The sequence below is a fragment of the Gadus macrocephalus genome, chromosome 15, assembly GCF_031168955.1.
Source record: "Gadus macrocephalus chromosome 15, ASM3116895v1".
Lineage (NCBI taxonomy): Eukaryota > Metazoa > Chordata > Actinopteri > Gadiformes > Gadidae > Gadus > Gadus macrocephalus.
In genome coordinates this window covers 19517445-19538432 of record NC_082396.1, presented here as the reverse complement: position 1 = coordinate 19538432, position 20988 = coordinate 19517445, and the positions used below count along the sequence as shown (strand labels likewise).

The following is a 20988-nucleotide window of genomic DNA, read 5'->3' as shown; positions in this document are numbered from 1 at the left end:
GGTATCAAAAACAGTTGACATTGGTACATCCAATGAAAAGCTATCAGTCTACCTGCAACATAAAGTATTCACAATGTCAACAGAAGCACAAAAGTCTTGAGATACAGAGAGGACATGATCAGCTGACAATTTATGTGGCTACATTAATGTTGAGTTCATAAATCAATTAACAATATATTTGTTAAGTTAAACAGTCTCTCTCCTGTAAATACTAAGCGTTGCATTCTTTGTGGGTGACGTGGGCGTCACTATACATACTATGGTTTATTGCAATGTTTTTGTACTTAATTGGCAGCCTTTTGCACCAGCTATGTGTAATTTCAAACTCAGCTTTCCAACATAGTAATACAGCGCATACCATATTTAGTGACGTGATATTTTATCGATTCAGCTTACTACGATGGGCTCTGATATAACGTTATAACAATGTTCAACACACTTATATGTAATTGTTTGTATGATTGTTGATTGTTGACTACTGATAATGCTGGGCTAACTTACCCAATGATTGTATTCTCCATTTAACGTTATCGTAATGTTTGCGTAATGGACTCATCCAACCTTAGAAAGTTAACGTTACTTTAATTAACGTTAGTAGCGTCTATTTAAAAAAAAAAAATAACGAGCGTCACGTGAATACAACTTTCATACATTATGATGCTGAATTGCGTCAGAATGATGTTCAATGGAAAGGTTGTTGATTTGTCAGAATTCAGAAGGGTTCCTGCGTTGAGCAGGAGAGCCAAACCGTGTTGGAGGTGATACATGGTTAACTCAGCATTCATTAACATACTGGATCTCCTGGTCAATGTATGAGCCTTATTCCTTCCCAACCAATCTCAAAATCGACAAAATATTTGAGTTCCCTTGTGTGTGTGCGCATGCCTGTATGGATGCATGTGTGTGTACACATGCATTTGTATGTAGGCTAGATTTGAATGTGCAACATGTCTGTTTGTGATCCATCCTTGACGACGCCTCACCAGATGTTCGACAGGTGATCGAGAGGAACCTAGAAGCCGGCGTGTTCGGCTCCACACACGTGTCTAGCAGGTGAGATCCTGTTTCCAAAAGCCAAATATGAGAGGATGATCCAGTGGATATTCCCCCTTCTCTGGTGGGGTTTTCCCTCCCCCAGGGAACGGAGAATGGACGGCCTTCTTCTGTAATCCTCAGTGAGGAGATTGGGTTCAAGCACTTGTCGGTCTTGTGATAACCGCTGAATTAAGTACTGTGTGATGGAAGCAGATAGAGAGACGTGCAGAGGCTAATGAAGTCATTACGAACAATGTCAACACTCCAACACGGGCAAACACTTACCAGTGGTTTTTGCAAAAACATATGAGCACATCTCTTTGCATTTACTAATCCTCTTTTTACTTCATTACATTCCTATTAGAAACATTCCCTTATAGTCTGGAGTTTATTGTTTTGTTATAAAACTGAAATTACATTTGTTAAGATTAGCGTTTGTTTGTGTGTGTGTGTGTGTGTGTGTGTGTGTGTGTGTGTGTGTGTGTGTGTGTGTGTGTGTGTGTGTGTGTGTGTGTGTGTGTGCTAGTAGAATTGTGCATGTGTCTAAGTGTGTGTGTTCATACATGCATGGGCATTATGTGTGTTTGGGCATGTGAGTGGGTGTTTTTCAAGGGCTACTTTTGACAGGTTTCTGGATGACAAATCTCTATCGAAAGGAATTATTTTGCCTGGACACCTCACTGCACACACACACACACACACACACACACACACACACACACACACACACACACACACCCCTACCTCAATCCCTTCAAAGTCCTCCGGCATCAAAGCACACGCTAAAACAGCGTTAATTGCTCCTCCTTCTCCTCCACCTCTTCCCAGCAAAAGTCTTTTGCCAGCCACCCCCCCCCCACGAGTGTATTTACATGGGCAGAGGAGGGAGGATAATTAGGCAGCATTGCTTTGATTGTTTTCTTTTCAGATTATGTCTCCTGTCATCGGCATAACGCAAGACAGGCCGAAGGGCAGCGCGTGATTGGACAAGGGGGGAGGGATCTGTCGCCAATGTCGTGTTTCCTTGCGTTGCCTTGTGGTGTTTGTGTGTGTGTGTGTGTCAGTGTGTGTGTGTGTGTGTGCAAGGGGGGCTGGGGATGGGGGGCATATAAAGTACGTTAGGCCCCCTCCTGCTGAGAAGAGAGATTGCATTTCTAGCGGTGCCTACTGTTTTGTTTACTGGGTGTTAATAATGCCTAATTAATAATCCCCTTTCTGCTCCAAAGAAAGAGGGGGGGAGGGGTAAGGACTTTCAGTCGCTGAGGGAGGGAGAGGTGGAGAATTAAATGGAGGTGGAACAAGATGGATAGTGTGTGTGTGCCGGGGGCATCATATATATATATCAAGTGGTGAAATAGTTAGCGCTCTTTCATGCTAATGGCTGCTCCTTCCTCCCTCTCTCTGCCTCACTATGCCTCTCCCTTTGAAGCAGAGACCCAGCAGGGGTCAGGCGGAGAGAGGGAGACACAAGAAAGGAGTGGTTGTCAAGTGAACAGAGGGTGACAATGAGATGGAGAAACACAGTAGCAACGGGAGCCATAAGAACGTTTAAAAACATAACCAAGGGAAAGGGAAACGATATCATGTGATGCAACATCTAGTCAAACACTGTGGGGAGGCGGTGCTCTGGGCTGCCGGGGTCTCTGCTCTTCTGCTATTGTATGCTGTGTGTGTGTGTGTGTGTGTGTGTGTGTGTGTGTGTGTGTGTGTGTGTGTGTGTGTGTGTGTGTGTGTGTGTGTGTGGTACTGGTTGTCGTACCGGACTGAACCACATTAATGTTGTCCGCTTATCTGTCCTGCAGGGTGGTGAGGTGGGACAGTGAGGCAGACGTGTCGTCGCTGGAAGGACATTTTGACATCATCATGTGTGCAGACTGGTAGGCCTGAAGAACGTTGACGCGCACACACACACACACACACACACACACACACACACACACATACATAAAGACACACACACACACACACGCATTCACACACGCATTCGCACAGACACACGCACACACACACATATACACATTTACACACGCACACAAACACACACACACACACACACACACATACACACTTTTGCATGCATGGATCCACTTTTTATTTCCAAGGACACACACATTAAAATATATGTACACTCACAGAAAGACAGATAGACATATATATACACACACACACACACGCACACACACACACACACACACACACACACACACACACATACACACACACATGCACACACGCTTGGACACACACGCAGAGGCAAGCATGCAGATCTGTTCAGATGCCTGCCTCCATTTTACACCAAATTGCCTCGTTTTCATGCTTGGTGTCCCAGCAAATGGATGACTTAGGCAAATTGCAAATAATTGCATCTTGACGAGGAAGTAGAGAGCGGAGGATGAAAAAAAGAGATGGGGGGGATAGAAACAGACGGCGAGATGGAGCTTATATAAACAGCACTTACCAACACTTCGCTTAAATGCAGATGTCTGGCCAATGAGATTTAAAGTGTTGATCAAAATGATGGGATTCTGATCATGTGTGATCTCACACACACACGCAACTAATTTGCTTGGTCTGGCCGGTAGCAATGAATTTAAAATATTTGAATGCCCTTTTTTTTTTCTGAACACCCTTGTATGTAAGATAATACACATGGAAACACACACTCACACACACACACACACACACACACACACACACACACACACACACATGAACAGTCAAACACTCAGCCACTCTATCTCACTCACTCAGACACACAAGCGTGCCTGCACACACACACCTTAGCACACACCTTGTGTGTGTGTGTGCGTGTGTGTGTACAATATACAGTACAATATACTTGTCTTATATTTGTCTTAATGCATGTGCGTTGTTCTCTGGCATCGGTGTGTTGGCCTTATCTGAATGCCGTGGTCACTCCTGCTAATGGTCAGGTAGCACAGCCATGAACAAGAGAGAGAGCTGCTCAGAGAATGAAGGCTTCCAGTGGTATTATGAACAGGCTTGACATATACAGAGAGAAATAATTGCAATGAAAGCCAGGGGGAAAAGGGAGGGAAGGGGGGGGGGGGGGGGGGGCGTTAAGAGGGTATAGTACTTCAAGATCCACCCGCATGTTGTTTGTTTGTCAGTTTCCTCCTCTGTGTGTGCGTGTGTTTGTGTGTGTATGAGAGAGAGTGAGATAGAGAGTGAGAGTGATAATTGTGTGGGGGTTTGGTGAGTGAAGGCTGACAGATTAGCGGGTGCATAGTTGTGATGAAAGGTCAACAGCTCTGCTTCCACTCCCGTTAATTATAGCACCCACTGAGAGAGAGGAGAGAGGAGGGAGCCAGTGAGGGAGAGGAGAGGAGAGGATATTGGGAATCAAGGATAGGGGATATGGAGTGGAGAGAAGGAGACATGGCCATACAGGGAAGAGGAAAGGAGAGGAGGAGACAAGGCCATACAGGGAAGAGGAAAGGAGAGAAGAAGACACGGCCATACAGGGAAGAGGAAAGGAGAGGAGGAGACAAGGCCATACAGGGCAGAGGAAAGGAGAGTGGAGACAAGGCCATACAGGGCAGAGCAGAAGGGACACATTAATGGAGAAATAGGAAAGGAGATGAGGATAGAGAGTAGAGGAGAGGAATGGGACGAGTCAGTAGAGAAGCTTTCAAGATATCGGTCTCTGAGAAGAGGGGTGTGTCCTCCCCACTCGTCTCCTCAGACAAGAGAGACTGCTGTCTACTAGGATCCAGCTCCAGCATTAGTTAACTATATCCTTTCTAGCTTCTTCTTAGTCCACGTTGTTCCACATATTCTAACATGCAGGGCTGAGGTTGAAATGGTCACATAAGTTCAGTTATTAATACATAAAAATGTTGACAATAGAAAAAACTGTGTAACACTCAACACTGAATTTTGGATTATGAGCAACATAAAGAATGATGGCATTACAACTGTGACCACTAACCCTTAAACCTGAGTCTCATCGAACAGTTGAATGTCAAATGCAATATAGTTCAAGTGGAAGCATTGCACCAATATTTAACATGCAATACAAGCAAGGATGTCATTACAGGCAAGACCATTTGAAGGCATTTCCATTCCTTTTTAAAAAGTTGTGGGTTCAACATATGACAAACATTAGCTTCCAGAATTGTAAGATGAAATGATCTGGGAGAATAATTAGGTAAGAATAGTTTGATTGTTCAATTGACTGGTGCCAGCTATTATTTTTCACATGACAATGCTCATTCTTTCAGTTAGGTGTCCTGTAGTTTTGTGTGTGTTTCCATACAAAGTGTGTGAGTGTGGGAGTATGTGCGTGCGTGCGTGCGTGCGTGCGCTCGTACGTGCGTGCGTGTGTGAGAAAAGCGAGGCAGGCAGGATTCCTGGAGAGGGCATTATGTGGGTGGCAGAGAATCCTTGGCTGGGACACTGGGTGCCTGCTGCTTCCATAAGCTGCTTGTGTGTGGGCGTGAGATAAAAGTGTGTGTGTGTGTGGGGGTGTATGTCTGTGAGTGTCTGTTTTTACTTAGTTGACAAGAGAATTCTTTGTACCAGTGGAGAGTTGATGATATACAACTAGAAAAAGTAAAATTTCTGAGGAAATTGTGGTGTGCAGCTAGCTGAACAAAAAGTTTGTCGTACCTGGTGTATTGAAAACGGACTGTAGGGAAACTTGTAGGAGTGCTGTGGTTTTATCGTGGCTACAAGGGTGTAATGTGCTGCTTCTATGGTGCTTTGGATGGTTGGTAGGATGTCCATGTTGCTATTGTTCTAAATAGTTGGTTACTTGTGGTGTTCTGGGGGTTGCTACGGGGTTCTGGGTGGTTTTCTATGGTGTTCTATATGGTTGCTAGGGGGTTCCAGGTGGTTTCTATTGTGTTCTTTGGGCTTGCTAGGGGGTTATAGGTGATTACTATGGTGTTCTAGGTGGTTGCTAGGTGGTTTCAGGTGGTTTCTGGTGTTCTAGGTGGTTGCTAGGGTATTCTTGGTGATTGCTAGTAGTACTGCACGATTAATCGAAACGCAATCGCAATCGCGATATCAGCCTTTGTGATTGTACAACCGCAAAAGGCTGCGATTTAATAAAAAAAAAAATATATATATGTATTGTCTTATTTATTCTATTTATTTAATTTAGTTGTACTATTGAGAAAACCTAACAAGTTTGCACAGCACAAATGCCTTTATTTTGAAAAATATATTTTTTGTAAAATATTGTTATTTTGAAAACAGTACTGTACACATTTTTTAGTTTTTGTATTTTTTATGCTAGTTTAAGCTTGTATGTTTGAGTTGTAAAAGAAACATTTTAAATTATCAGTAATCTGTGAGCATTTTCCTTGATAACCAAGAAGGTAGACTCATGACAACATTTGTTTATTATATCGCATATCGCAATATTGTCCACAATAATCGCAATTTGACTTTTTCACCAAATCGTGCAGGACTAATTGCTAGGGTCATCTATGTGGTTGTTTTGTTGTTGGAGTTGGTTGATAGGGTATTCTAGGGCGGATTAAAATTGAGAACCAGCTCAAATTGTGAACTAGTTCCACATTGTCAGATTCATTGGAATCGAATGCCTCCTAGCTTATCAGGTTATTTGATTGATTACGGCAACACAGGGTGTAAATGTGTGTTCCAGAAACAGATCACAAACGATTCTGTTAGCTGTGTCAGATAGATTCTTCGGCCAACGTTGAGTTGCTGGCTCGGGAAGGCCGAGTTCCCCACGTGTTGGAAAGTTCACAGCAATGAGCGCCGACATCAACACAAAATGAAGCAGCATGCTGTGTTGTGTGAAACAACCACACCCCTCAATGGAAGCTCAAGCAGTTTGAATGCTGTTATTTCTCTAGGAAGATAGATATTGGAAAGATATTATAAGATATCCACGCTCTGACTCAGGGGTAGACCTGCAGAGGAGACCGGGCTTCTAAACCAAGGTACCCTCTGTTCGGTCAATATTTCTAACAGATAGGCCAATTTTAATGTACCCGTGGCCAATGTAAAACTGCCTTTGATTAGGTTAAATAAGAGAAAACAACTTTTTTCAAAGAACAAGAAGCGCTAACAAAACATTTACTCAAATAGCCTAATCGCTGAGATTAATGCTGTGTATTTGATCCATCCCTACCCTAGGCTAAGCAACACTTGTTGCAGAGGGTAATTACCCTTTGTAATAAAAAACCTTAGCTCCATGCCGGCAGGCTTTGCTGCTTTCTCAGACTGAGAAAACCTAAATGAAAATGAAAGCTTTACAATGTTCTCTAATTTCATCCTTTCTAGATTATGACAGCCAGACTAGCTTAAAGCTAGCTCTCAGTCTACAGCCAGCACTCAGGCTACAGTTAGCTCTTAGGCCACGGGACTCTCTAAATCGACGCCACTTCGACCTGGGCGGGACTTACCGGGACTTTACGTCCTACGTCACTCGCTATGGGTGTGCATGTGTGCGCATAGCCGTCACTCGCGATGGGTGTGCATGTGAGAAAGGTTTTCGCTTGATGATAGCGTCTATGGGTTGGTAATAACGGTTCTGATGATTTTTCTGATGGAAAAGTGGTCTTTTATTTCCATAATCTTTGTTCAGTGAACGCATAAATCCGTTTGTTAGTTAGCAGTTAAAAAAAATGCGATCTCTTTGTGTGCGCATAGCCGTCACTCGCGGGTTGGTAATAACGGTTCTGATGATAGCGTCTATGGGTTGGTAATAACGGTTCAGATGATTTTTCTGATGGAAAAGTGGTCTTTTATTTCCATAATCTTTTGCTCAGTGAACGCATAAATCTCTTTGTTTACAGTTACCAACGACCAACGTTTAAAGACTGCTGATTGGGGGTTCGATTCCCAAGTGATGCAAGGTTTTTTCTTTCATTTTGGACTGCACACACATCGCGAGTGACGGATACTCGCACAATGTACACACATCACTGTCTTTACAATTTCTAGTTTTTGCAACACAATATTTCTTACAATAACACAAAGTCCAAAGTTTTGATGACTCCAGTAGGAAACTTAAGATACCTAGAGAAATGCGTGAGTGCTCACAAATCATCAACAAGTCAGCAGTGTGGTACAGGGTGATCATTTCTGATATACAGTACAAAAGCTGAAACTATTAGCCAGGAGTGGGAAAGATGCAGACGCAGACGTGGGAAGCAATAAGACACACCAACACACAGTTGCCTGTTGCAAAATGGTTTAATATAAATATTTAGGGTTAGCTAGGGATTTTTTTGCCGAGCTCCGTGCAGGACAGCAGAAGAGCTGTGGCCCAGTGTCTCCTCCTCGCAATGTTCGATTAGGGGCGACAAGGGAGCTGTACAAATAAAACATGTAAAAGAGGACAGTAAATTATAATGAGCAGAACGAACCCTGGAGTGGAAGGCAAGTATTAAGCATGCAGGGGGCAGGTATGGTGGAGAACAGAGTCATTGCCGTTTTGACATGTTTGCATTTTAAAGGCACCCAGTGCAACTTTATGTAAACATTCAATGAAAAAAAAACATTCAATTTCTAGTCTTTTTTACACGTAGTAAGTTTCAATAACTCCATACCATTACATATCGACATTCAAGGAGCAAAGATGAGACGTCGTTGTGTGGTGAGAACTGATAGAAAATCGTAAACAACAACAATCGCCGGTGGGGAGAAGCCATTTTTCCATTGACTGGAAGCCTGCTTTATTTATTGTACAAAAAATAAAGAAAATGGCGGCATTGTTGTTGTTATCGATTTTGTATCAGTTCTCACCACACAACGACGTCTCATCTTTGCTGCTTAAATGTCGGTATGTAATGGTATGGAGTTATTGAAACTTACTACGTGTAAAAAAGACTAGAAATTTAATGTTTATTTTTAAGCCTCGAAAGTTGCACTGGGTGCCTTTAACAAATATTATAAGCAATTATTATAAGCAAAAACATAACATGCTGTACCTTGGGTCCATTTTCGTTTTCTGGACAGTTTTGATTTGTGCTTTCGAACTGGCAGTGCCCTAAGATCATGTTTTTTATGCATAACAATGTCATCCAGTTTATTAAGAATCAGTCCATTCTCTCTCTTGCACAGTTGTTCAATTGTTTGTGTCATATTTTCCAGAGCTACAGTCATTTGTTGTAAAGTCTCCAAATCATCACACAAATACGAGTCATCCGTTAAAGGCACCCAGTGCAACTTTCGAGGCTTAAAAATAAACATTCAATTTCTAGTCTTTTTTACACGTAGTAAGTTTCAATAACTCCATACCATTACATACCGACATTTAAAGGTCCCATGACATGCTATTTTATGTATTCTTTAATATAGGTATTAGTGGGCAACTAACACAGTATTCAAAGACGTTCCCTAAATTCAGCCGTGGTGCAGAGTTACAGCCACTCCGAGCCAGTCGCACATTGAGCTTCCCCCAAATGCGCTGTTTCGGTGGGCGTGTCAAGGAGGAGGGTGGGGGTGTGGCCCTGAGCAGCTTGCAGCCACCATGCGCTCTGTTTACAGTGGATGTATCGCAATGGCGAGGCGCACACAGCCTTTAGCCGTGTTCTGTAAATATTCTAGAACACACGGGAGTCCTGGAGCTCTATATCTAAATATTATCATATAGCCTACACAGATATCTATATCATATAATATATATTATCACGACCAAAAGCTGTGTGAGCCGATATTATGAATCTCAAACGACCGCGTTGGGTTCTCCGACGTTCCTGGTTCTTCAACGTCCACATCAATGTGAATACACACACTGTAACGCAAGTGTTTCTTGTCGGTTCTTTGACGTGTCTTGTATTTCCACAACGAGACTGTCGTGGGGGTTATCTGAGCCATGGTTGAGAAGGAATTGGGGGAAAGGAACTTTGGTTTGACTCGCTGAAGTACATGAACCGCGACATGCCGCCGGTTGCCGCGAGGCACCATCGCCCGGCAGCGGGCAGCCGGCAGCGCGCGGTTCAGTCGACTTCAGGTTGATGTGAAAGTGGAAGAACCAGAGACGTCGCAGAACCCGACAAAGTCGTTTGTGATTCATAATATCGTCTGGAGGCGCACACAATATGTTATATGATATAGATATCTATGTATTATATATTATTTAGATATAGAGCTCCAGGACTGTAACGCAAGTGTTGTACACTTCCTTGTTATTTGGATAACCGTTCTGCTGTTGGTGTGATGGGTATTTCTACAACGAGACTCGTATTGGGGGTTATCTCAGCCAAGGTTGAGAATGAATTGGGGGGAAGGAACTTTGGCTTTGACTCCCTCAAGAACATGAACCACGACATGGAGGAGAAAGGGATTGTTGGCGGCGAATGTCTCCCGCTTGAGCCCCGCTGAGGGACCACCGCCGGAGGCGGAGGTGCATAAGCGCTGCCCGGCAAAATATTGTGTTCGCCTCCAGACGATATTATGAATCACAAACGACTTTGTCGGGTTCTGCGACGTCTCTGGTTCTTCCACTTTCACATCAGCCTGAAGTCGACTGAACCGCGCGCTGCCTGCAGCCTGCTGCCCGCTGCCGGGCGATGGTGCCTCGCGGCAACCGGCGGCATGTCGCAGTTGTACTTCAGCGAGTCAAACCAAAGTTCCTTTCCCCCAATTCCTTCTCAACCATGGCTTAGATAACCCCCACGACAGTCTCGTTGTGGAAATACAAGACACGTCAAAGAACCGACAAGAAACACTTGCGTTACAGTGTGTGTATTCACACACACACATGTGGCGCTCGCACGGTCGAGTCTCATTGTCGGGCCAACGTCTCTGGGCGGGCCAGGCAGAGTAAGGGGAGGAGCTGAGATTCCTGATGACGTCATGAGCACAGACATTCCAAATCAGCGCGCTTGAGCCTCCGTTTTTTCATAGGCGAGCAGAACAGCTAGTGCTAGTTTTACACCAAACGCAAGTTTTAGCCACTGGGGGACCATAGGCAGGCTAGGGGAACTCATATTTATGTTAGAAAACCTCCCAAAGTGAGATTTTCATGTCATGGGACCTTTAAGCAGCAAAGATGAGACGTCGTTGTGTGGTGAGAACTGATACAAAATCGATAACAACAACAATGCCGCCATTTTCTTTATTTTTTGTAACCTACAATAAATAAAGCAGGCTTCCAGTCAATGGAAAAATGGCTTCTCCCCACCGGCGATTGTTGTTGTTTACGATTTTCTATCAGTTCTCACCACACAACGACGTCTCATCTTTGCTCCTTGAATGTCGATATGTAATGGTATGGAGTTATTGAAACTTACTACGTGTAAAAAAGACTAGAAATTGAATGTTTATTTTTCATTGAATGTTTACATAAAGTTGCACTGGGTGCCTTTAACTTCTTCAGTTTTTCTCTCATTGCAACCTGTGCCGATTTGATCCTTAATCTGTCTACCATGATTTCTCCTCTGCATCCACCATCCAGCATCCTCTCCCCTCCTCCATCCAGGATCCTCTCTCCTCCTCCTCCATCCAGCATCCTCTCCCCTCCTCCATCTAGCATCCTCTCTCCTCCTCCTCCATCTAGCATCCTCTCTCCTCCTCCTCCATCTAGCAGTTAACCCTTTACCTGCCAAAAGTGTTTGCTTTATAGTCTAATGTTAGCTTAGTTTGTGTTGTTTCGTCATGTTAATCGCTAGTAATAGTAAGTTATTTGTAGAAATATAATGTTAGCTTAGTTCGTGTTGTTTCGTCATGTTAATCGCTAGTAATAGTAAGTCATTTGTAGAAATATAGGCTATCATCACAGACTGTAGGAATGTCACACACCCCCCATCGCGTTCGACACAACCGTTCGTGCACAGATCCCTGAGACAAACGGCTACGCGCACACATGCACTCCCAGCGAGTGACCCATAGCGAGTGACGTAGGACGTAAAGTCCCGGTAAGTCCCGCCCAGGTCGAAGTGGCGTCGATTTAGAGAGTCCCCTTAGGCCACAGCTAGCTCTCAGGCTATAGCCAGCTTGACTCCATCAGCTCGCAGCCAGCAAAACCCTTTCTAGGTGATACATAAAGTGCGCTAGGTCCTGTTGTTCTGGGTGGTTGCTAGGGTGTTCTAGGTGTTTTCTGTTTTGTTCTAGGTAGGTAGCGACGATGTACTGGGTAGTTGCAGGGGTGCTCTAGTATAAATTGTGTTGTAGATGGCTGAAAGGTTGTTCTGTGTGGTTGCTAGGTTGCCCAAGATGGTTTCTTTGGTTTTCTAGGTGTTGGCTAGGGTGATGTAGGTGGTTGCTAGGGTGTTCTGGATTGTATCTACAGTGTACTATGTGGGTTTCTATTGGGTTTAAGGTGGTTGCTCGAGTGTTCCAGGTGGTTGCTCTGACCATCTAGGAGGTTTATATGGTGTTGTACGGGTTTTCTATGTGGTTGCCATGGTTACCTAGGTAGGCTTCTATGTGTTGTAGGGTGTGCTAAGGTGTCAATTTACAGCCAGGATTTTTGGTTTTAATCTCTAATCAATCAGGAGATAGTAAGTTTGGAGACATAGAACGTTTGGGTAGTAAGGTAGTAAGCAGTTTAAATAAGGGTTGTAGTATCTGGCACTGACATTTAAAGCTATCTGCCAGTAATTCAGTTATTTGTAAGTCCTTGATAATAAATCACTCAAAATGTTGTCCTCCATGGTTTTACAAACTACAGTTATGAAGTTATGAAGTAGTTTTCACATTACAAGAACGGCATCACATTTGTCCTAATAACTTAGAATGGTGCCTCTTTCTTCATCCACCCCTGTGAACCATTAGAGGAAGTAGAAGTGAGTGGCGGTAGAAGTGAACAAACACGCGTGGCGGCGCTTGAGTCTGACTGGAGATAGAGCAAGAGGAATGGACACACACTTTGGCTCCACCTCCTGCCATGTCAGGTGTTTCTATATACTTATATTTATTTATATCCAGATAACCCTGTGGTCACATGCTCAGGCAACAGGCCAAATCTGCACTGTATTGTTACATTTGAGTTTAATACCCACCGCCCATGTGTGATAATAGGAGGACCACACACATGCACAGCACACTCTGAACAATGTACACACTGACCCACACACACACACATAGAAATACACACACAATATAAACAAACCACTAGAGAATAATCAAATTCACGTCTGTATTAAAAAATGAATCATTGTGATTGTAGAGCAAGGTGTTATAGCTAAACATAATGGAAGCTGTTAGCTTCTGGATGAGAGAAAGTATTAGCCCAGGGTCACAATGTAATATATATAATTTTTGTTTTTTGTTTTGTTTTGTTTTGTTTTGAAATTGTTTTTTTTAAATCTTTTTAACCTTTTTAAACTATTTTACTATCCGCGTCCGACCAGTAGACCTTTTCAAATCTAGCGGTTGCCTACCTGTTGCTGCTAGCACACTACCTGCAGTGTACTTTTCCCCCCGTTGCCGCCGGCACCACTATGTTGAGTTACTCCGTCAACCAGCTGATGAATCTCAAAAATGTCTTCACTCCACCGGACATTACAGTGATTAAACAACTTGGACTTCTCCGCCGTCGGCGCTATATCCACAGAGGCTCCCGAAGAAAGTTCCTCAACCTACCGTAAAGTCCTGCCATCCCGGCTCACTGGTCAGTCACGCGACTTGTCGCACCTCACATACGTCATCAGAGCGTTGTCTCCTACTGGATAAGTAGTTTGGGCATCTCCATGGCAACACCTCTCAGGGAATTGGATGGAAAACGTGGAGTGGACTCTAGTCTGCTACGTCCACTGCCAAGATGTGTTGTTTCATCCAGCAGCAAAATTGAACTTTTTAATGCCCAATCAATCAGCAACAAATCCTGCCTAATACATGATCATATACTGGATAAATGTCTGGATTTTATGTGCATCACAGAGACCTGGCACCAACCAGATACTTTCTCCTCCTTAAATGAGAGCTGTCCCCCAGGATATAGCTACCTCCAGAAAGCCCGCAGTACAGGTCGTGGTGGCGGCCTGTCAGTCATCCATCGCAGTGATCTGGAGTTATCTCTGCAGCCCCTGCCTGAACTCTCTTCATTTGAATGCCTTGCTTTTAAATGTAAGCCCCCTTCCTCTGTGCTGTTCCTCCTTATTTACCGACCACCAAAACCGAACACATCTTTCATCCCTGAGATGTCAAATCTTCTCACAACTTTCTGCACATCCTCTGCCGACGTTATCATTTTAGGTGATATGAACATCCACGTCGATACCCCTCCTGCCGCTTTGCTGCTGAATTTCTTCAGCTATTGGACTGCATTAATTTAAAGCAACTTGTTGATGTCCCCACACACACCAGGGGGCACACTTTGGACCTGGTCATCACAAACTCTGCCCCTCTCACAAACCTGCAGGTGTATGACCTTGGTGTCTCTGACCACAAGATCATTTCTATGGAGTTGCCATCCTCATCCAGCCTCTCCAAGCCTAGACGAAATATCAGTTTTAGAAATCTCAAAAACATTAACCAAGAACACCTGTCAGCAGACTTTCAGCATCTCTCCACACTTTTCTCATCAGCCGACGAAGCAGTGGACTACTACAACAGCCATCTGAGTAGCCTCCTGGATCACCATGCACCTGTTAAAACCAGAGCAGTCACCTTCACCCGCCCAGCTCCCTGGTTTTCAGATGGGCTGCGGAAGATGAAGGCAGCAGGGCGAGTCCTTGAGCGGCGATACAAAACATCTGGCCTCACTGTTCACAATCAAATCTACCGGGAGCACCAACTACAGTATTCAAAGTCCCTTAAAGAGGCAAGGTCACTTTTTTACTCTGACGCCATCAGAAACAATCCAGGAAACTCCAAACGGCTCTTCTCTACGGTCAACCATCTTCTCAAACCACAATCCCCCCCACTTACTGGCACCACAGAAGAACAGTGCAATCACTTCATGGATTTTTTCAAATCAAAGATTGCACATATTCGTTCTGCTCTTTCTGGTCCTCCCATCCAAACCGTTCCCCCATATACCTATGCCATTTCACAACCCCTAAACTGCTTTCCTGTGGTTTCATCAGAAGAGGTGCAGAACATCATCAGGAAGATGAAACCCTCCACCTGTGCCCTGGACCCTCTCCCAACCTCCCTGGTAAAAACCCATGTCACAGTCTTAAGTCCCCTGATCGCCTCTGTTATAAATCACTCTCTCCAAACTGGTCACGTTCCCCCCGTCTTAAAGAAAGCCATAATCAGACCGCTGCTCAAAAAACACACCCTTGACCCAAAAGTCCTATCACACTACAGGCCCATCTCCAATCTCCCCTTCATATCCAAAGTACTTGAGAAAGCAGTTGCCACCCACCTTCAAAACCACCTCAAACTAAACAACCTCTATGAAAAATTCCAGTCCGGTTTCCGCTCCGCCCACAGTTCAGAAACAGCACTCGTAAGAGTTACAAACGACCTCCTGAGGTCATCCGACGCTGGCTCCCCCTCCCTCCTCATCCTTCTGGATCTCTCTGCTGCTTTTGACACAGTCGACCATGACATTCTTCTAAACCGCCTCCACCTCACCACTGGACTCACTGGCACTCCCCTCAGTTGGTTTCAGTCATACCTCAAAAACCGGATAGAATGCATCTCCCTGGGTCCCTCCAAATCGAACCCACACACAGTCACTTGTGGTGTCCCCCAGGGTTCAGTCCTTGGCCCCATCCTCTTTATCCTCTACCTCAACCCCCTTGGTCAGGTCATCAGCCGCCACGGTTTTTCATTTCATTGCTATGCCGACGACACACAGCTCTATGTCAATGCCACAGCTGCCAGCCCACCTTCAACATCACCGTCATCCCCATCAAAACTCACCACGTGCCTGGAGGAGATAAAGGTATGGATGGAGCACAATTTCCTCCAACTCAACAGCTCCAAAACCGAAGCCATCCTGATCGGCACCTCTCACCAGACCAAATCATCATCCATAACCAGCATCAGCTTTTCTGGCTCAAATATCCCTCTCTCATCAACAGTAACAAATCTTGGTGTAAAAATGGACCCCCAGCTCACTTTTGAATCCCATATCAACCACCTCTGCAAGACCTCCTTCTATCACCTCCGCAACATTTCCAAACTCCGCCCCATTCTCTCCCTCTCAGACTCCGAAAAACTAGTTCATGCCTTTATCTCCTCCAGACTGGACTACTGTAACGCCCTACTCATCGGGATCCCTAGCAAGAGCCTGCAGAGGCTTCAATATGTACAAAACTCTGCAGCTAGGATCCTGATGAGAGTGCGCAAGCATGAGCACATTACCCCCATCCTCCACTCACTCCACTGGCTTCCGGTTTCCACCCGGATTGAGTACAAGGTTTCCGTCCTCACTCACCAATGCATCCATGGACATGCCCCCCCATACCTCAAAGAACTTCTCAACATACATAGCACAACACGCTCCCTCCGCTCACTCTAACCTCCTCCACATACCCAGAACCAAACTGAGGACCATGGGAGATAGGGCCTTCAGTGTTGCCGCCCCACGCCTGTGGAATGCCCTCCCTGACACCTTGAGGGCACCACAATCCACTGATTGTTTTAAAAAAGGTCTTAAAACATTTATTTTTAAAAAAACCTTTGGCTCCCACTCTTAGATGTTTTTAAAACCCCCTTTTTATTTTTATTTTTGCTTTTAACCTGTAGCCCTTTGAGATCTTCGGATGAAAAGGGCACTATAAATTAAATGTATTATTATTATTATTATAATGTTTTGCTTCCATTTAATTGTACTATATTATAGTGTAATCCGAGAAGCGCTAATTTCTAGATTATCATCCAATGAGATTTGTTTTATTAACAGTTTTTTCATTCAAGACCTGCTGAAGAAATTCTATAGTATTTGTGTGTTTGTTCAGTGTTCATTCTAAGGCATAACAATACAACAAAAAAATTATATATATTGTGGCAACCTGGCACAGTGAGCGAACCACCTCCTCCCAAACAGGACACCATTTCGTGGGGAAAAACCAAAAAGTAATGTTTTATTCCAAACTCAAACATAAAGTCTCTCGCTGAAGAAACACAAAAGAACATAAAAACCTGGGAGGAATCAACAGTCCCATCCTTCGTGGGTGGAATCCCTGTCACCCACGAGGACCGGTCTCTCCGTACAGGAGCAACATGGCTGGGAGAGGCCTGAATGAGTGGAGAAGCAGGCTATTTAAGCCCTGCTTCTCCACCTGTTCCTCTGGTGCTCTGGGGCCGGGTTGCCACAATCTACACTCCCATGAAAATAAGAATCGTTGTGTTTTCCTTAAAGGTCTCATGGCATGCTACTTTATGGATGCTTTATATTAGTGGGCCCAGTGGCGACTGGTGATCAAAAATGTTGGTGGTGCACAGTAATAGACAGGGGTCTGGGGTTTGCCCCCCCCCCCCCATAAAAAAAATGAATTTAATAGATTTGATTTCCTGTATTCTTGTGCATTTTGGGGATGACCACTACCTATAACCTATTAACTACTATTCATTCAGATTCATAGCCTACATCCTGAATTGCAGGGCCTGGACAAGCTTACACTGCATAGACAGACCTACTTTATGGCCATTCCACCAGCCACTGCTATTTGACCCATTGTTATTCTGAATTTCTGATATTGAGACAAATCATGATCACTGTCCTATAGCGTCCATTTTTTGTGAGTCTCAATGTCTACTTCAAATGCAGTTAGAAATAGGGGACAGTTGCTTAATTTTGTTTATATGCTACAGGCCGAAAGACTAAATTAATATGTAACTTACTTGCTCCTTTTTGCTCCATTGCTTGGGGAGTCCATTTCCGCTACTGAAAAGGGTGGAAAGTGCTTACAACTCTCTGCTAGTTAGCGATCTATCTCTTCTCTACGTGTATTTGTTTTGCTCGAATGCTGCTGAGGGTGGTAGCCTATTTGATTGATTCGCTGAATTGTCCAATCATGTGGTGATAACAAAATAGAAAAGCAATACCAATGGCCTTGGGCGCACACTGGTGCGACCCAAGGACACATTTTCTTGAGCCAATGAAAAGCTGTCTGCTCGATAGACAGCAAAAAGTTAGCGAGCTTACATTGACTCCAACGTGGCCGGCGCCCCTGATTTGGAGGAGGGGTTCATTTTGAATGACCAATAACTAGCCTAGCCCAAATCATTGACGTTCAGACGCATTTAAATGGTTGCTGGCAGTGACAAGTATGTCACACAATTAAACAACGATAAACGCTATGTATTTTTGTTGATTTATTTCATATTGATAATAGTTGATTAATAGTTGGCAGATATATTGCCAACTATTAATAGTTGGCAGATATATTGCCTCCGTGAATATTTCACGGAGGGGCGGCGCCCTAGCGCCCTCTATTGACCCACCGCCACTGAGTGGGCCCCTAACGCAGTATTTGAAGACGTTCCTTAAATTCAGCCGTGATGCAGAATTACAGCCACTACGAGCCAGTCGCACATTGAGCTGTCTGTAGCTTTAATGCAAATGAGGAGGAGAGAGGCGGATCAAGGAGGAGGGTTGTTGACTGTGATTCTCCCGCCGGAGCCCCGCCGCCCCGGCAGCGGGCCGCAGGCAGCGCTTAAAGCCCAACACACACCGACGCCGAAGCGGGGCATCAAAAAGAACGCCCCCATTATTTCGTATGTACTAGCCCACTCCGGCGGCGGCAAGAGCTCGCAGCGCTTGGCGGCGCGCCGACCCACTAACCTTCACACCACTGTTCTATTCCCAAGCGTCGCCGCCCCTGAAAAAGCGCTTTTTAAGCTGTTTGGTACATCCTGGCTTGATTCAAAGTCCTATAGGCCTACATATGGAGATTATTGATGCACTAGATTAATAATTCCACAATGCAAAACGAATGAGCAATGAAAGTAAATAAAGTGTGTCAAGTGACTAAACCGTAAGCAAAGTGCCAGACAGTACATAACTATGAATTAATGTGACTATCATTGTAAGCACAAACAGAGGATCATGGGCATCAGGGCCATATGTAGTCATAAAACAACTAGTATAACATTATGGTAGCGTATACCGACTACGTTTGTCGATCTTTCAAAACATATCACACCGGGGCTGCAGTGCGCCGTTTCCTATAGGTGCTAGGGGCGGCAATTGACACGCGTGAATTGCGCACCGCGGTGCTTCGGGGCTTGTGTGTGGCAGGCTTCAGGCACTCTGCAGCGGGCAGCGGAAAGCAGGGCTCAAGCAGGAGACAATCGCAGGCAACAATCCCTTTCTCCTCCATGGCTTGGTTCAAGTTCTTGAGGGAGTCAAAGCCAAAGTTCCTTTCCCCCAATTCCTTCTCAACCATGCCTGAGATAACCCCCACTACGAGTCTCATTGTGGAAATACCAGAGACGAGAGTCCGACGTGTTATGCGCCATAACACCAACAGCAGAACGGTTATCCAAATAAAGAAGTCTAGGCCTACAACACCTACGTTACAGTCCTGGAGCTCTATATCTAAATAATATCATATAGCCCAATAGGCCTACATATCATATAACACATATTATCACGGCCAAAAGCTTTGTGCGCCTCCAGACGATATTATGAATAAGAAATGACTGCGTGGGGTTCTCCGACGTCTCTGGTTCTTCCACTTCCACATCAATCTGAAGTAGACTGAGCCGCACGCTGCCCGCTGCCGGCTGCCCGCTGCCCGCTGCCGGGGGGTGGTGCTTCGTGGTGGTGGTGCCTCGCGGCAGCGGGCAGCGGACAGCGGGGCTCAATGATGGCTGAGGTAACCCCCACTACAATTCATTGTGGAAATACAAGAGACGTCAGAGAACCAACGTCATATGCGCCATATCTCCAAATAACAAAGAAGAGTACAACACCTGCGTTACAGTGTGTGTAATCACACACACCGAACACATGTGGCGCTCCCAAGGTCGTAGCTCATTGTCTCATTGGCGGGACAAATTATCTGGGCGGGCAAGGCAGAGAAAGGGGAGGTAGCTTGGCCCCTTATGACGACATATGGGGCCACATTCAAAATCAGCGCGCTTGAGCTTCCATTTCTTCAAAGGCAAGCAGGATACCCTGTGCTCATTTTACACCAAATGCAAGTTTTAGCCACTGGGGGACCATAGGCAGGCTAGGGGAACTCATATTAATGTTAAAAAACCTCTTAAATTGAGATTTTCATGCCATGGGACCTTTAACTTAGTTTGAACGTAGTTTGTCGTCATATGGGGAAATGTTACCTCCCCTTCTCTGCTTTGCCCGGCGAGAGACTTTGGCCCACCAATGAGACAATGAGCTATGACTGTTATTATCAGTCATTTTGCAGATTTTGCGGCGGTGTGAAAGGCCAAACAGTGGGGGTTATCTCAGCCATGGTTGAGAAGGAATTGGGGGGAAAGGAACTTTGGCTTTGACTCCCTGAAGTACATGAACCGCAAGGCACCACCGCCACGAGACAGTCTATTTTGTTTTAAATCAGAATATTCAAAGAACGAACCATACACGGATTCACGTCCATTGTTTACTGCAGTGTTTTAAAAATGCCAGTCTTCGTTGGTCTTCCTGTTTATGAAGGTAAGGATAACCCCGCCCCCTGCCCCTGGCGTAAAGGCAGTTCTCGTTCTAGCCCAGCTCAATCCTGGGGCTGGAGTTTAACCGGTTTTTACAGGCCGGTGCCGGTTCTCTGGCGATGTGAAACCAGAACACTGGCTCTAGCTCCGAACTAGCCCGGAACGGGCTCCGAATTTGCGGCGGTGTGAAAGGCCCAACAGTGGGGGTTATCTCAGGCATGGTTGAGAAGGAATTGGGGGGAAAGGGACTTTGGCTTTGACTCCCTGAAGTACATGAACCGCAAGGCACCACCGCCACGAGGCACGCTGCCCGCTTCCGAGGCAGTGGTGCCTCGTCAGCGGGCATCGGGGCTCCAGCGGGAGAGTGGCTGTAATTCTGCACCACGGATGAATTTCGGGAACGTCTTCAAATACTGTGTTAGGGGCCCACTAATACCTATATTAAAGCATCCATGAAGTAGCATGCCATGAGACCTTTAATTATCTGAC

At 45.0% G+C, this 20988-nt stretch overlaps 1 protein-coding gene and 1 long non-coding RNA gene across 3 annotated transcripts in view; one reads left to right on the top strand and one right to left on the bottom strand.

The window, feature by feature from the left end:
• Positions 1-20988, top strand: part of camkmt (calmodulin-lysine N-methyltransferase) — a 158345-nt gene that overhangs the window by 117383 nt on the left and 19974 nt on the right. For both annotated transcript variants that reach the window (XM_060072883.1, XM_060072884.1), the window contains exons 7-8: positions 987-1053; positions 2838-2912. In XM_060072883.1, the coding sequence (XP_059928866.1) occupies positions 987-1053; positions 2838-2912 (142 nt within the window). The remainder of the gene's footprint in view (positions 1-986; positions 1054-2837; positions 2913-20988) is intronic.
• LOC132473511 (uncharacterized) lies at positions 8215-9178 on the bottom strand. Its single transcript, XR_009529426.1, has 2 exons — positions 8967-9178; positions 8215-8347 (listed from the first exon to the last, which is right to left on the bottom strand). It is a non-coding gene; the product is annotated as an uncharacterized LOC132473511 (long non-coding RNA).